This window comes from Thalassophryne amazonica, chromosome 16 (genome assembly GCF_902500255.1).
Source record: "Thalassophryne amazonica chromosome 16, fThaAma1.1, whole genome shotgun sequence".
NCBI lineage: Eukaryota > Metazoa > Chordata > Actinopteri > Batrachoidiformes > Batrachoididae > Thalassophryne > Thalassophryne amazonica.
This window is the reverse complement of record NC_047118.1, coordinates 31348096-31363795: the sequence shown is the minus strand read 5'-3', so window position 1 is coordinate 31363795 and position 15700 is coordinate 31348096. Positions and strand designations below refer to the sequence as shown.

The window sequence follows — 15700 nt, the reverse complement described above, 5'->3', positions numbered from 1 at the left end:
CTACGGTCAATTAAAAGCCACTGATTCACCTAATCTGCATGTTTTTGGAAGTGGGAGGAAACCGGAGCACCAACGAGGGAACACACCCAAACACATGGAGAACATTCAAACTCCAAACAGAAAGGAAGCAATCCCATGACCTTCTTGCTCTAAGGCAACAGTGCTAAACACTAAGCCAACCAAGCCAACGTGCACCCCGCCCAAAAAACATTCAAAATCAATGCATAAACTGATTTCTATTTGATGACATTACCCACAAACATCATACCTGTTTCCTCCTCCATAAATACGTGGGTCCATACACATATCCAACTCGGGGGTGGAATCAATGATCTCCTGAAACTCAGACCACTCATCGCTGCTTCCCATGCCTGGAAAATCACATAAGGAAAAAAAAAAAGAAATGGATAAAGTGCTTGTCATCATCCCAGCTGGTAACAGCAGGGCACCAGTTTTAGAAAAAAGTCTAATCTTACTAAACGTACTTAGGTGACTAAGTCTCCCAACATTAGCAGTCTAATCCCCGTTTAACATAGACGGCTAAACTTGTAGATTAGCCATTTAACATTAGTTGACGATTTTCACGGGTATAAGTGGCCGCGCCAGTGCCGTTGCCAAGAAACTGTTATGTGTCGGACGCAGTCGGAGTACCGACCAGCGTTTGAAGTAGGACCCAGCATAAAATAAGCAGAGCATGGTTCAAAGGATAACAGAATTTAATGACATAACAGTGAGTGCTAATTAATAACAACTAAGTGCGCGGTCTGGCGAGGTGGAACAATGGTGCGCTCCCAGCAGCACAAACGGTCCGGAGCCAGAACAGTTCGGACCCAAGGACCCCGCCGACACCCCCCAGGTGGCCGCGACCAACCGAGTCTGTGAAAGAAGAAACCATCATGTGAGTCCACCACTCCACACACAGAGAGACCACTCAAAGGTGTACATAAACAGCAAACACTTCCTGGCTTAATCACCAATCAGCTTCCCACCCTGCAGGCATGGAACACCCAGTTCAATTCTCCACTGCAGTGGAAGCTGATTAAACGACTAACATAACAGCTCAATATAATAAGGTGTGAGGGACACCACATTTACTGACTGTACTCATGTTAGTCACAAAACCTAAAATACCTCAGGAAGTGTGCTGACGAGCGTGAGACCTCACCCCCTCCTCTTTCACAGACCATGGCATCAAACCTGGTATGGTCTCTGCGTCCATGATGATGACATGGTTCTCTAAACGTCGATCTCACCCGTCTGGTCACAAGGTCGAGTCTCTGGCAAATACACACTGTGTACTCCAGACTTAAATGCAACCATGCCCCAATCCATATAGATGCACCACAGCTGTGAGTCCTGACGAGCTGCACATGACCAGCCTCAGGTGATCAGGGTGAGGTCCTAATAACTCAGCCACACAGCCACTCAGTCCTGAACGCATGCCACCTGGAAGGAAAAACAAAAGACAGGAAACAGAAGACAGAAACAAAAGCCAGCCAGGCACCCCAGCCACAACAGAAACACCTCCAATGAGCAAGAATTGTTTATGTCTGGGTTGGTCTTCTGCTACAAATATGGATGAGTCCGCCGCACCAGAGGAGAAGCGCTCCCAACATCGGCATCCGTAAAAATCTCCAATGGATTATTCCGGTCCTGGAACACCTGCAACCGCCGCAAGGCTCTCCTTCCTTCCTGCTCCATCAAGTGGTGGTACATGATAGTCGCCATTTTTGAGGTGAGACACAGAAGTTTTGTCAACTAAAGTAAGATTATCCTCCTCTGTACAAGGCTAAAAACTTTAGTCGGTTAATGTGAAACTTTATCCAGCCAACTAAGTGCTTTGTGCAACAACAAACGCCAAAAGACTAGTTGACTAAGTGAGTTTACTCAACTAAACAAGATTAGACGGCTTCAAGAAACCGGGTCCTGATATTTCACTTTGGCGTTTCATCCTCTTACCAATGCTGACATTCCTGGTTTCCTGGGAAACTTGCACTTCCATATTGCGACTGAGCCGTTTTGCACTTTTCCTGCGATTCCCTGCACGCGTGGCCTCAAAGTTGGCATGCGGGAGGAAGCCCTCGTTGATGGGGGTGACGTTGGCCGAGGGGACGGAGGAGGTGGGCGTGTTGGACTTGCTCCCTGTGCTGCTGGGCGTGGCCACCACCGAGTCAGACTCTGAGCCGTCCTCCTTGTGGTGTCAATCAAGAGGCAACAGACACACCAACATTATTTTAGCATCATAAAGTGAAGGCGGGTTCACATATAACACACACGTATGTCTACTTTGGGCAAATATCAGCTATGTAATAAATATTTATCAAACAGATTACTGGCATTTTAAGAGTTCTTCATGCCTGAAACTCTCAAAGTTATTTTCTGTCTTCTGGAGGCAGCTGCTGTAATTGTCCTATTTGTCCATTTCTATATCTGTCCATTAGAGATTTAAGAATGCTAGGAATTTTAAATTATACATTTAGATCTAAAAGTATGTGACCTTTGGCTTGTGACATGAAAAACATGTTTACCTTTGACCCTGTAAGTCCTGTTCAGGCCATGAGGGGCATCGATGTTTGTCCCCAGATACTGTAGTGTGACGCGGTAAGTAAAGATGATCCAGCTGTGAATGGGTACTGGACTTGGCAGGGGACGTAACCTGCAATGGACTGAAGTTTTATTCGGAGGGAGTTATAGATTCTCATCCGCATCACGCTACAGTGTCCGGGAACAAGCACTGGTCTGAAAGGTTTTGGGCGTTTATAAAACTTACTACTTGTGACAAATGTGGGTTCCATGTGACTTGGGGAACCTGACCTTCAGTCCACACAAGCCAATATATGTATTAATCCACCCCTAGTCTTTGCCAAAAATGATTAAATTTGCATTTAAAAAACGCTCTGTTTGCTCTGCAGGGTACAAACGAAAATGAAAATGTGCAGTAGCGTATTCTTCACAACTTTGTAGAGTGATTTAACTTCCTCGTCAAGGTCAGCTCAAAGCAAAAATACCAATGTGACATATCAGAACAGCATTAAAAATGCTTCAAAATATTTCAGCATTTTGGAATAGTTTGCTTTGCTAGCATATCTAAACAATTTACTTGTGCAATTTTTTAAATATAATTTTAGGAAATTAGTCCGTTATTTCCATTCATTTCATGTGGTGATTTGAAGACGGAGTTCGCATTCTCATTTATCTCATTTAGTGATGAAAACTGTTTGAGTATTCTGATAATTTTCTGGGATATCGGAATAATGACCATATACTAGAAACAAGTACTTAAAGGGGTCATATTATGCAACTGTTAAGCAATCTCATTAAAAAGAAAACTGACACCAGAAAAAGCCCAGTGCACCAAAAAAAAAAAAAAAAAAAAAAAAACTAAACAAAAAAACTAAATTAAAGCACACAAAGGAGGAGCTGCTTACCACGCCCCCTCTTCTCATAGCCAGGGCCACATCTCTGTCTGTCTTCTACATTGCACATGTGAAATGCTGAGTGCAGACCAGCTTTGTGTGTGTCCGTCACAGGCAGCAGCTCCTCCCAATATGGACTTCTGTGACATATGTCACAGAAGTGTAAAACGAGCTGTTTCTGGCCTAAATTGTGCTTACAGCAGGATCATCTCTATATGGACAGTCAAATAACTATAGAACTTTGGGGATCTTTAACAGTAAACTCCAAGGATGTGCAAGTGTGAAACATAAATAAGAATCTCTTTTGCACAATATGAACCCCTTTAATGCAACACTCTCAATCGTAACTGTGCATTTTTTTATCGGCACTTTGCCCTTATGCTCTCAGCATCATTTTTGTAGTTAAACAAGAGGAAGGAACTACTACATGAAAATGATGCTGCACCATGCATTTTAAAAAGCCACAGCTAAATTTAATCTTATTTTTTTGCTGTCTTCTTACCTTGTCTGTTGTCACTTAAAGCACTAATAACTGCTAACAAACTGCACAGGTAGCATTGCAAAATAACATAAGACACTGTGAAACACTGGATTACACTTAATACGTGTAAGTCCAAAGAAAAACATGCACAAACACAAGTGCATGGCAAAAAGCTCCACAGTCACAGAAAATAGAACTGCACACTTATAAAGAAACTAAAGACAAAGGACCGCTGCTTGCTTGAGTCATCGCATATCTAAGATAAAAATCGGACTTCAAAAGGTGCAGCTGACATCACATTTAGAAGTGGTGTGATAAAATATCAGTGCCTTAAACGTGACACAAGCAAGGGCGTGAGGGGAGGCGGTCCTTGTGGGTGTGGCTAGCAGGACGGGCAGCGATAAGGCTGACCCCTCCCTCTTCCACTGCCCAGGCTGCGGTTGTGCTCGTGAAGGACGACAGGGCTGCTGTCTGTCCCACCTGATAGGCGGAGCTGAAGGTTGGCTGGCCGAGCTCGCTGAGCTGCCAGATGTCTTTCGCCGGCATCATCCTAGCCCCCCCGAGACCCCCACGTACCATGCCCTCGCCGCTGGGGTACAAGCTCAACGATGGCGGTCGCTCCGCTTTACTGCTGAGACACAGAGGGGACACAGGGATGAGACTGACATTCAGGATTTGGACCATCTGTATTATACAACCCCTATTTGAAAACATCTATATCAGTTGTAAATAAGAGACGGCACTAAAGTGTTAAACACTTGACATTCACGTCAAAATTATGACAGCAAACCAAACTTACTAAGGCTTATTTTTGAGACACTCTGATGAACCTTTGACTTTTTAAATCAAGTTAGTCAAAGTCAACTTTGTTAATTCTTCTATACTATACATATACATACAGAGTGCTATTGAACTTGTGTTTGTGTCAGACCCACAGTACAGAATAGGGCCAACAAGCCACGTGCCTGTTTAACTATGGGGTTTATTTAAATACATCCACATCGTTTGTGCAAATAGTGCATTTATGACACATCTGTGGTGCAGAAAGAGCAGCAGTTGTAGTTGAAGTGGTTGAACTACGACAAAGCAAATCAAAATGAGGAGATTTTAGATGTAATTTCAAATCAACTTCTTGACTATTTAAGTCAACATTATATATATATATATATATATGTGTGTGTGTGTGTGTGTGTGTGTATGAAGTGAAATGCACAAGTTGTTTCTTGACAACTTAAGAAAAAGTTTCAAAAAGCTCTAATCTTAACGCTGCTGAAAGTAAAAAAAAGAAAAAAAAAGAAAAAGAAAAAAGAAGCATTTCATGAATTCATCCCTTGATGTGATTCTTTCTTCACACTTGCCCTCCCCTTTCAAGTCTCATTCAAATTAGTATATATATGTTTTTGAGTAATCCTGGCAACAAATAATGTTACTGGTGGAGCATAATAATAATAATAATAATAATAATGATAAAAAAGCTTTCCACCAAACCTGATGTGTGGATGATAAAACCCCAGAATTCCATAGAAGGTTTTTTTTTTTGTAAAGGTCAGGGTCACTGGGGCAAAGGTCAAAATTTTGATTTTTCACTTCGATTTACACCAAACTTGTAACACATATGGCGGTGGGTTCCGGAATTGCCCAGGCAAGGTCAAATTTGCCAAAGGTCACCCACTGGAGTCCAAGTCATGTCTGCCTGTCCGTTTGTTGGCCGACTCCCCCCAGGTCTTATTGCTGAGTTCGACCAAACATAATATGTCAATAAAGGTTGACCCTGCAACTGCCCTTAAAGAATTAATTTTGGAAAATGTCAGGGAATCTCATTTTCAACCCATTTTGGTCCAAATGTGGCAAATATTTAAGTGGATTCCAGAATTGCACTGGCAAGGTCAGCCACAGGTCAATATCTGGTTGAAGGTCAAGGACACTGCAGTTAAATACCAGACTGGGGTAACTATTACTGCTTTCATGCCTACAGGTACTATTACTGAGTTGTTAAAACTCCATTACGGCATTGTCCATATAAACCAATTTTCATGAAGCCTTGAGAAAATGTTTAAAATGATCTGGATTATATACACCAGTACATTTTGGAATGGATCCACATAAAGTGGCAGATCACAATAGATTTTAAATATATTTATTTTAATAGTGCCAGACAGGACATTTTGTTCATGCTTAAGAGATTTTTTTTTTTTATTTTCACTTTAAAAGACTATTTAAATTTCTTACCACTATTATCATTTAATTTTGACTTACGCTATTTTTTTTACATTTCTGCTAATGATTTAATTGTATTATCTGGTGACTTCTGTAATCATTCATAAGGACGCCAAAAAGACCTGAAGACAGAAGCATGTAGGCCTCTGAAGGCATGCGTTCCATCAAACAGCTGGACTCAGTGGTTTTGATTTTTCTCTCATGACAAAGACACAGAGAGCAGATGCACAACATTTAAACAAACACACCTGACAGAACCAACACATTACAGGTAGGATGAGGAAAACTGACACAATTCAATGCCAACAAGGATGTGTAGAAAGCCTGGTTTAGCCCACCAAGTGTAAAATATTGTCATCAGTGTATTTTCCAGGTGCAACAAGCATGTACTGATGATGCTGGTTTTGTGTGTATGTTGTTTGCACAAAAGTGTGGATGAAAACAGGCTGTTTTGCTTTTCCAATATTGATGACAGTTTGGCAGGCCGCAAACAAAACCAAAAAGCAACAGAGAGGAGAAGGTAGACAAACAAAATGACAAAATGTGAATTGTAGTGAATAACGTCCATTTTAAATGTTTCTTTATTAAGGGTGTAGTGCCTTTTGATTTTTTTTTTTTTTTTTTTTTTTACCATTGAAGTCATATAAATTATTTTCTTTGGCACAACTATAATTCTATTTCTTAGTATTCAAATTAAAGATTCACAATCTTATATATATTTCTGAAATGCTCAAAATTGTCGGGAAACAATTTAGAATTTTGACCCATGTGGGTTAAAATACAGTAACAAGATACCATGACACACTGCCTTTGGTGACATCAATAACAATGTGTATGTGTGTGCGTATGCGCGTGAGGGTTCCCAGCCCCTGAATAGCATGCTGGGAAATTATGCAGTTCAGTGGTGGATCTGGAGTTCAACTGCAACTAGAAATGCCAAAAAAAATGACAAACAGTTGAAGCAGACAGACAACAACGGACACAGGTGATCGACGTAGGCCACCAAAGATTCCATTGAGAAAAAATAACAATTAGATCTAGATATATTACACATGAATGTTTTGCTGGATATTTGCTGGACTGGTAAGACACACAGAAGTCTACTGTGTCATCAGGTGCCAATACTAAAGTTACAGTTGGCATTTTTACTTTCAAAATGAGTCAGACGGGGTGTGAACGTTTTCTCACAGCTTTATTAGATACAGATTTTCTAGTTATAACTTGGAAAATCTGAGTTTCCAATTTCCATCAAAAGCAGCTATATTAGCCTTGGAATCTCCCCAGAATTAATACTTTAGCAGTAGTAAATGAGTCTGAAGTTTCTGCTATACTGCATAAATAAATGCGCTTTATGGTAACTACATTTCAACACAGTCATTTTGTGGAAAATCAAAAGGGACTACAAACTGAAATGAATTATTTGAATGCCCCTTGATTAATGTGTACATTCAGGATTTCAAATAGAGAATCATAGTAACAAAAGGGGGTGGGGATTTGTACAGGAGAGTATGCAAGAGGCGTCTGCATAGCGGAACGGGGGAGGCTGTACAGCAGAGCGAAGGGAGAAGGTTTACAAGCTCACGCTGGATTTACCTTTTCCTCCATGTGTGGCGGTGACTGTGCAAACAGCAGCACAGACAGCAAGCCAGCAAGACAAGACAAACACCGATTAGAGAAAGACAGGAGACAGCAACACGCCATGACACATGAAATGACAAACACACGCACACATGGTTTTTAGCTTTTCAGAGCAGTGCTACGCATACTTCTACCATGCACACTCTATCATGCTCTAACTACACTTTATAAAAAAATAATATTCAATCAAGAATATCTGTGGTTAAGTCATGTAAAGTGAAGGCAAAGCTAAAGGGGGTGAGGGGGTGCAGCTATGCACCTTGTGCTTCCTTATGCACAAACTCTGCCACATTAAAAAAATCTGCTCTTTCAGATATTTTATCATTGTTGCATGTGCTGTATTTAAGCAAACAGGTTAATAATTATGGTGCATTCTGCCAGTAGTATGCACACTGACAATCGTGTGCAGAGTGCACACAGACAGCTGGGCGTTCCACCAGTGTACACATACAACTGTGCACAAAGCACATATAGCATCATCCAAAAAAGACTACGAGATATGCGTGTGTGTGTTTGTTATGTGACACACTGATCAGATCAAATCAAATCAAATCAAATCAGTTTTATTTATATAGCGCCAATCACAACAAAAAGTTGCCCCAAGGCTCTTTATATTGTAAGGCAAAAGCCATACAATAATTACAGAAAAACCCCAACGGTCAAAACGACCCCCTATGAGCAAACACTTGGCGACAGTGGGAAGGAAAAACTCCCTTTTAACAGGAAGAAACCTCCAGCAGAACCAGGCTCAGGGAGGAGCTGCTGGGACTGGTTGGGGCTGAGGGGAGAGAATCAGAAAAAAGACATGCTGTGGAAGAGAGCAGAGATCAATCTCCAATGATTAAAAGCAGAGTGGTGCATACAGAGCAAAAAGAGGTGAATAAAAAGAAACACTGGGTGCATCATGGGAACCCCCCAGCAGTCTAAGTCTATAGCAGCATAACTAAGGGATGGTTCAGGGTCACCTGATCCAACCCTAGCTATAAGCTTTTTCAAAAAGGAAAGTTTTAAGCTTAATCTTAAAAGTAGAGAGGGTGTCTGTCTCCCTAATCCGAATTGGGAGCTGGTTCCACAGGAGAGGAGCCTGAAAGCTGAAGGCTCTGCCTCCCATTCTACTCTTAAAATCCCTAGGAACTACAAGTAAGCCTGCAGTCTGAGAGCGAAGTGCTCTATTGGGGTGATATGGTACTAAGAGTTCCCTAAGATAAGATTGGACCTGATTATTCAAAACCTTATAAGTAAGAAGAATAATTTTTAATTCTATTCTGGAATTAACAGGAAGCCAATGAAGAGAGGCCAATATGGGTGAGATATGCTCTCTCCTTCTAGTCCCTGTCAGTACTCTAGCTGCAGCATTTTGAATTAACTGAAGGCTTTTCAGGGAATTTTTAGGACAACCTGATAATAATGAAGTACAATAGTCCAGCCTAGAAGAAATAAATGCATGAATTAGTTTTTCAGCATCACTCTGAGACAAGACCTTTCACATTTTAGAGATATTGCGCAAATGCAAAAAAGCATTCCTACATATTTGCTTAATATGTGCATTGAAGGACATATCCTGATCAAAAATGACTCCAAGATTTCTCACAGTATTACTAGAGGTCAGGGTAATGCCATCCAGAGTAAGGATCTGGTTAGACACCATGTTTCTAAGATTTGTGGGGCCAAGTACAGAACTTCAGTTTTATCTGAATTTAAAAGCAGGAAATTAGAGGTCATCCATGTCTTTATGTCTAAAAGACATTCTTGCAGTTTAACTAATTGGTGTGTGTCCTCTGGCTTCATGGATAGATAAAGCTGGGTATCATCTGCGTAACAATGAAAATTTAAGCAATGCTTTCTAATAATACTGCCTAAGGGAAGCATGTATAAAGTGAATAAAATTGGTCCTAGCACAGAACCTTCTGGAACTCCATAATTAACCTTAGTCTGTGAAGAAGATTCCCCATTTACATGAACAAATTGTAATCTATTAGATAAATATGATTCAAACCACTGCAGCGCAGTGCATTTAATACCAATGGCATGCTCTAATCTCTGTAATAAAATTTTATGGTCAACAGTATCAAAAGCAGCACTGAGGTCTAACAGGACAAGCACAGAGATGAGTCCACTGTCTGAGGCCCTTAAGAAGATCATTTGTAACCTTCACTAATGCTGTTTCTGTACTATGATGAATTCTGAAACCTGACTGAAACGCTTCAAATAGACCATTCCTCTGCAGATGATCAGTTAGCTGTTTTACAACTACCCTTTCAAGAATGTTTGAGAGAAAAGGAAGGTTGGAGATTGGCCTATAATTAGCTAAGATAGCTGGGTCAAGTGATGGCTTTTTAAGTAATGGTTTAATTACTGCCACCTTAAAAGCCTGTGGTACATAGCCAACTAATAAAGATAGATTGATCATATTTAAGATCGAAGCATTAACTAATGGTAGGGCTTCCTTGAGCAGCCTGGTAGGAATGGGGTCTAATAGACATGTTGATGGTTTGGAGGAAGTAACTATTGAAAATAACTCAGACAGAACAATCGGAGAGAAAGAGTCTAGCCAAATACCAGCATTACTGAAGGCAGCCGAACATAAAGATATGTCTTTGGGATGGTTATGAATAATTTTTTCTCTAATAGTTCAAATTTTATTTGCAAAGAAAGTCATGAAGTCATTACTAGTTAAAGTTAAAGGAATACTCGGCTCAATAGAGCTCTGACTCTTTGTCAGCCTGGCTACAGTGCTGAAAAGAAACCTGGGGTTGTTCTTATTTTCTTCAATTAGTGATGAATAGTAAGATGTCCTAGCTTTACGGAGGGCTTTTTTTATAGAGCAACAGACTCTTTTTCCAGGCTAAATGAAGATCTTCTAATTTAGTGAGACGCCATTTCCTCTCCAGCTTATGGGTTATCTGCTTTAAGCTGCGAGTTTGTGGGTTATACCACGGAGTCAAGCATTTCTGATTTAAGGCTCTCTTTTTCAGAGGAGCTACAGCATCCAAGTTGTGCTCAATGAGGATGCAAAGCTATTGATGAGATAATCTATCTCACTCACAGAGTTTAGGTAGCTACTCTGCACTGTGTTGGTATATGGCATTGAAGAACATAACCAAGAAGGAATCATATCCTTAAACCTAGTTACAGCGCTTTCAGAAAGACTTCTACTGTAATGAAACCTATTCCCCACTGCTGGGTAGTCCATTAAAGTAAATGTAAATGTTATTAAGAAATGATCAGACAACAGGGGGTTTTTCAGGGAATACTGTTAAGTCTTCAATTTCTATGCCATATGTCAGAACAAGATCTAAAGTGCGGTTAAAATGGTGGGTGGGCTCATTTACATTTTGAGCGAAGCCATCTGAATCTAATAATAGATTAAATGCAGTGTTGAGGCTGTCATTCTCAGCATCTATGTGGATGTTAAAATCACCCACTATAATTATCTTATCTGAGCTAAGCACTAAGTCAGACAAAAGGTCTGAAAATTCACAGAGAAACTCACAGTAACGACCAGGTGGACGATAGATAATAACAAATAAAACTGGTTTTTGAGACTTCCAATTTGGATGGACAAGACTAAGAGTCAAACTTTCAAATGAATTAAAGAGACCGCCTTGGGATTCACAACACTTGAATGCCAAGGTTTCAAACGCGCAAAATACAGACACTGTCCTCACCCACTAAATTTCCTTTTGACCTTGATAAATTGTGTTACATGCGCAAAACTCACCTATTTGCATGTTCCCTCCCTCAACTTTGTGCACTCGGGTGGACAAACCACAAACTACATATTCATTAAGGCTAATGCACTAAATGGACAAATGGATGTGCTATTTAGTAAATCTGTTGGTAAATCAGCATGCAGTTTTTTTTCCAAAGCAGTATGTTGTTTGCACATTTTAACACAGGCAAACCTTTAATAAATCAGGCCAAAAATGATCTAGCTGCTTCAGAAAGCAAATGACTGCTTGGAAAACATAAAATTAAGCAGTTCTGTCTGAAGTTTTTATCTGTTCTGAAACGATTGATATAAATTAATTAAAAATATAAAAGCCAAAATGATGGGTTGCATAAGTAATGGAACGGTTTGGTATAATACCTGTAAATAATCAATTTTATTGCCAGTTTTCTTCAGACAAGTCAGGGGATGGATACATGAACATTTCCAAGTCACTGAATATGTCTTGGACTTTATTTACATTAGTTATAAAGAAATACAAACAGTATGGCACTCTATGGTAAATCTGTGTGGAGTAAACAGTTCTCAAAAACTGAGTGACTGTGCAAGAAGGAGAAGAGTGAGGAAAGCACCAAGACAACCAGACAACCCAGAAGAAGTTATAGGCTTCTCTGACTGTGACTGGAGAAATGGTGCACAGTGCATGTTTTGTATTTTGTATCCCAGTTATACAGCTTCATCATGAAGTGGTACAGAGGAGGATTTTCTTAAAAAGAAGACCTGAAAGTCAACTACAATTTGCCAGAAGGTACATCTCAGATGAAAGCCTAGATCTGATGTTTTGGCGAAAGAAAATCCTCAGAAATATTCAGGACTCTTTAAAAAACCTTAAACTCTGCTTCTTATAGTTTTGTGTGTCAGTTGGTAAAACCAGATCACAGCTCCCGACAAGCATTAAACATCTCAGTCAAGAAAGATGTGTGAAATGTGCGATTTAATGTAGACACACAGAAACTCTGACTCACGTTCGTCCACAGCCCGGTCCTTCTGATTGGCTGTTGCTCCCTGCGTGCTGCATTTTGGATCGCTCGATGTGCTCCACGTACGTCTGAATCATCTGTGACGCCCACAAGAAAGGAAGTGAAGATACACAATGGAGCGACGGGAAAGATCCGACCACCATGACAAAACAGTGACAAAAAACATACAAAGTAAAAACGAGGTATAGGATGGAGGTGTGAAAGGGTAATGAAGAAAGAACTTAAAATGCAAGAAATGAGGGAGAAGCTGAGGTGAGGAGAGATTCAGCGGTGAATAGAGGAATTGAAAAGGATTATAGTGAGCAAAATTCTAAAATAAATCTTATCTATAATCTGCCCCATGGTGGATTACTCAGAAATGGTTTGTGAACCAAAAGGGCTCAGATGCACTTTCCTGATTAGTGTTAAATTTTGTCGCCCATTTTTCAATTTAGTCTTATGGTGCATTTACACATAACGATGACGAGTCACGAATAAAAAGGAAAGGAGGAGGAGACGGAGAGCGCTAGATGTCTGGCTGCACACGGCCCTCCTCTGGCTCAGACTCGTTTTCTCAACATCAGGCACAACAGCAGGTGGAACACCTGCAGGAGCGCGACCTGGAACAAGACCTTTAGCTGACTTGGCATCACTGTCCTTCTTGGCATATTGCAGTAATGAAACTGAATGCGGTCCAGCAGGGTTTAATTGTGCGCAAGTGAGAGAAGTGATTCATTGTGGCGCACAGTGAAATGTGACGTGTCAAAACTTGACAGTTTCCATGTTAATTTGTAACAACACGTCACAGTATGGGCTCCAAAAACCATCACAGGAACCACTACGAATGCTGTCACACTCAATTAAGGATCATCACTAATCAAGACGGATCAACACGCTCAGTTGCGACCTCCACGACATGAGGCGAAATGAGGGTGGTGCATGACATTCGTGGAAGATTTTTTGACAGACAAAAACATGCTCCACGAATCACAATGTCACGCACTGTTAGGTGCGTTTACACATAACGACGACAAGTAAAAAATGCCACGAAGTATACATTCTTGGCCGCTGATCACGAAATAAGATGATTTGAGGTAGAGGTGTCAGTGTCCTCAGGAACTGCTGCAATCTGTTACCACACATTACGATTAATGGCACGTGTTGCTGGAGAATTATCAGGAACCATTATGCACGGTCAAGAATAAGTTTCCACGTTGTTGCACGCTGTTGCGCGCTATCATGTGTAACAGCACATTGTTAAGTTCTATCACGTTGTGAATGAAGCTACTTGTCTCCACACACGCACCCAATATTCATCCAACTGTCAGTTGCTGAACAATTCAGATCGCTCCAGTTTGCTCCTCAAAATCCAAAGCAAAAGAACTTTGTAATTGCATGCTTAGTTGGGCTCTGTGCCATGGAGTGGTGCTGAGTGGAGGAGGAGACAGCGAGAGCCAGATGTGTGGCTCCATGCAGCTCTTGTCTTGCTCATTTTCCCAAAATCAGGCACATGCAGCAGGTGGAACACCTGCAGGAGCACGCTGAGGAGCATTGGAACGAGACTTTTAGCCGACTTGGCATCTCTGTCCTTCTTCAGCATACTGCAACAATGAAACTGAGTGCGGTGCAGCAGGGTTTAATTGTGCGCACGTCAGAGAAGAACGCTGTCACGCTCTATTAAGGAGCACCACTAATCAAGATGGATCAACACGCTCAGTTGCGACCTCCACAACATGAGGCGAAATGAGGGTGGTGCGTAACATTCATGGAAGATTTTTTTGACAGCCAAAAACATGCTCCACGAATATCACGAATATCACACACCAACATGCACTGTTAAAAAACCTATTCAGATGCATTAAGTCACGTTAAGAATGTCAGGAATGTGCCACGAATGACACAAATATGACATTCGTAATGCATCCTGCCTATGTGTAAACACAGCATTAGTCTTGTGTCAAAGTTCATTCTTAGTTTTAATCACATTTAGTCATTCACATATCATTGTTGTTAGTCATGTTTTAGTCTCAACATTTTAGTCTAGTTTTAGTCAAACATTTTAGTCTTTTTTGAAATATTGACTAAATGTCTCGAATAACAAATATCTTGAATTAATTGAATTGAATGAATGAATCTTCAATGCAGCTTTGCTAAAAGTGTCTTGTTTGTTAATTCAATACATATTTACAAATGATGCACTTGTTCTGATGTTTTATATTTATAAGAAACACCAACAAAATAAAATAAAATAAAAACTGGTATTAAATATAGTCTCTTACAGCTAGACTCTTATAGCTGAGCAGACACAGATTAAAATATAATTTGAATTTAAAAGGATAGACCTACTGTAGGCCTGTTTACAGCTGAGCAGACAGACAGGTTAAGATATAATTTAAACTTAAAAGGATAGACCTACTGTAGGCCTGTTAACAGCTGAGCAGACAGACAGGTTAAGATATAATTTAAACTTAAAAGGATAGACCTACTGTAGGCCTGTTTACAGCTGAGCAGACAGACAGGTTAAGATATAATTTAAACTTAAAAGGATAGACCTACTGTAGGCCTGTTAACAGCTGAGCAGACACAGGTTCAAATAAAATACAAACTTAAAATAAAAAATAAAATCTACATGGTGGATCCTTGATCTCTGGACATAAATAGAAATAAAATCTGTAGTTTTTGTTAAAAGCGTTTCCTTTCAGACATTAATGGCATGAATCTCATGCCATACATAGACTCTGAGCTGAGCTCAGCTGCACTGCACGTCAGGATGTAATTCATAAAGAATGCAGGACGTCTCACTTTGGGAGGAAAAAAATGTTTTGGTCGATCGTAGTTTATTGTTTGGACAGAGGTGTTATTTGATTTAAAACGGCGATTCGCTTTGAAGTTATTAATTCCAACCAGACTCTAACTTGACTCAGCAGAGAGCCGTGCAGCGTTTGGAGCAGTACAAACAGAACGGAGATCGAGTTTATGTTTTATTTCTTGCAAAACATTTTCGTCTCATTCTTATTCGTCAACAATAACGCACATTTACCCAGTTTTAGTGAGTGTTTTAGAACATTGGTGCCGTCTCGTCATGGTTTCATCTTAGTCATGGGAAAAAGGGTTGTTGTTGAACATATTTCTCATTTTGTGCTAACCCCAAAACGGGAATCAGCTGCAAATCGTGAATTATCCCCAACTAATATATATTATATATATATGTGTGTGTGTGTGTGTGTGTGTGTAAAGAAAGATTGTAATGTGGGTTTGA

General features: G+C 40.3%; 1 protein-coding gene across 18 annotated transcripts in view; it reads right to left on the bottom strand.

Annotated features, from left to right (window-relative positions):
• mapk8ip3 (mitogen-activated protein kinase 8 interacting protein 3) overlaps positions 1 to 15700 on the bottom strand; it is a 100703-nt gene that overhangs the window by 38730 nt on the left and 46273 nt on the right. For 10 of the 18 annotated variants that reach the window (XM_034189557.1, XM_034189566.1, XM_034189558.1 and 7 more), the window contains exons 2-6: positions 12448 to 12539; positions 7708 to 7731; positions 4378 to 4528; positions 1960 to 2191; positions 269 to 371 (exon numbers count right to left, since the gene is read on the bottom strand). The exons of 1 other annotated variant lie outside the window; for it this stretch is intronic. In XM_034189557.1, coding sequence (XP_034045448.1) covers positions 269 to 371; positions 1960 to 2191; positions 4378 to 4528; positions 7708 to 7731; positions 12448 to 12539 — 602 coding nt within the window. The remainder of the gene's footprint in view (positions 1 to 268; positions 372 to 1959; positions 2192 to 4377; positions 4529 to 7707; positions 7732 to 12447; positions 12540 to 15700) is intronic. 7 more of the 18 variants (XM_034189570.1, XM_034189559.1, XM_034189571.1 and 4 more) reach the window with 7 other exon arrangements.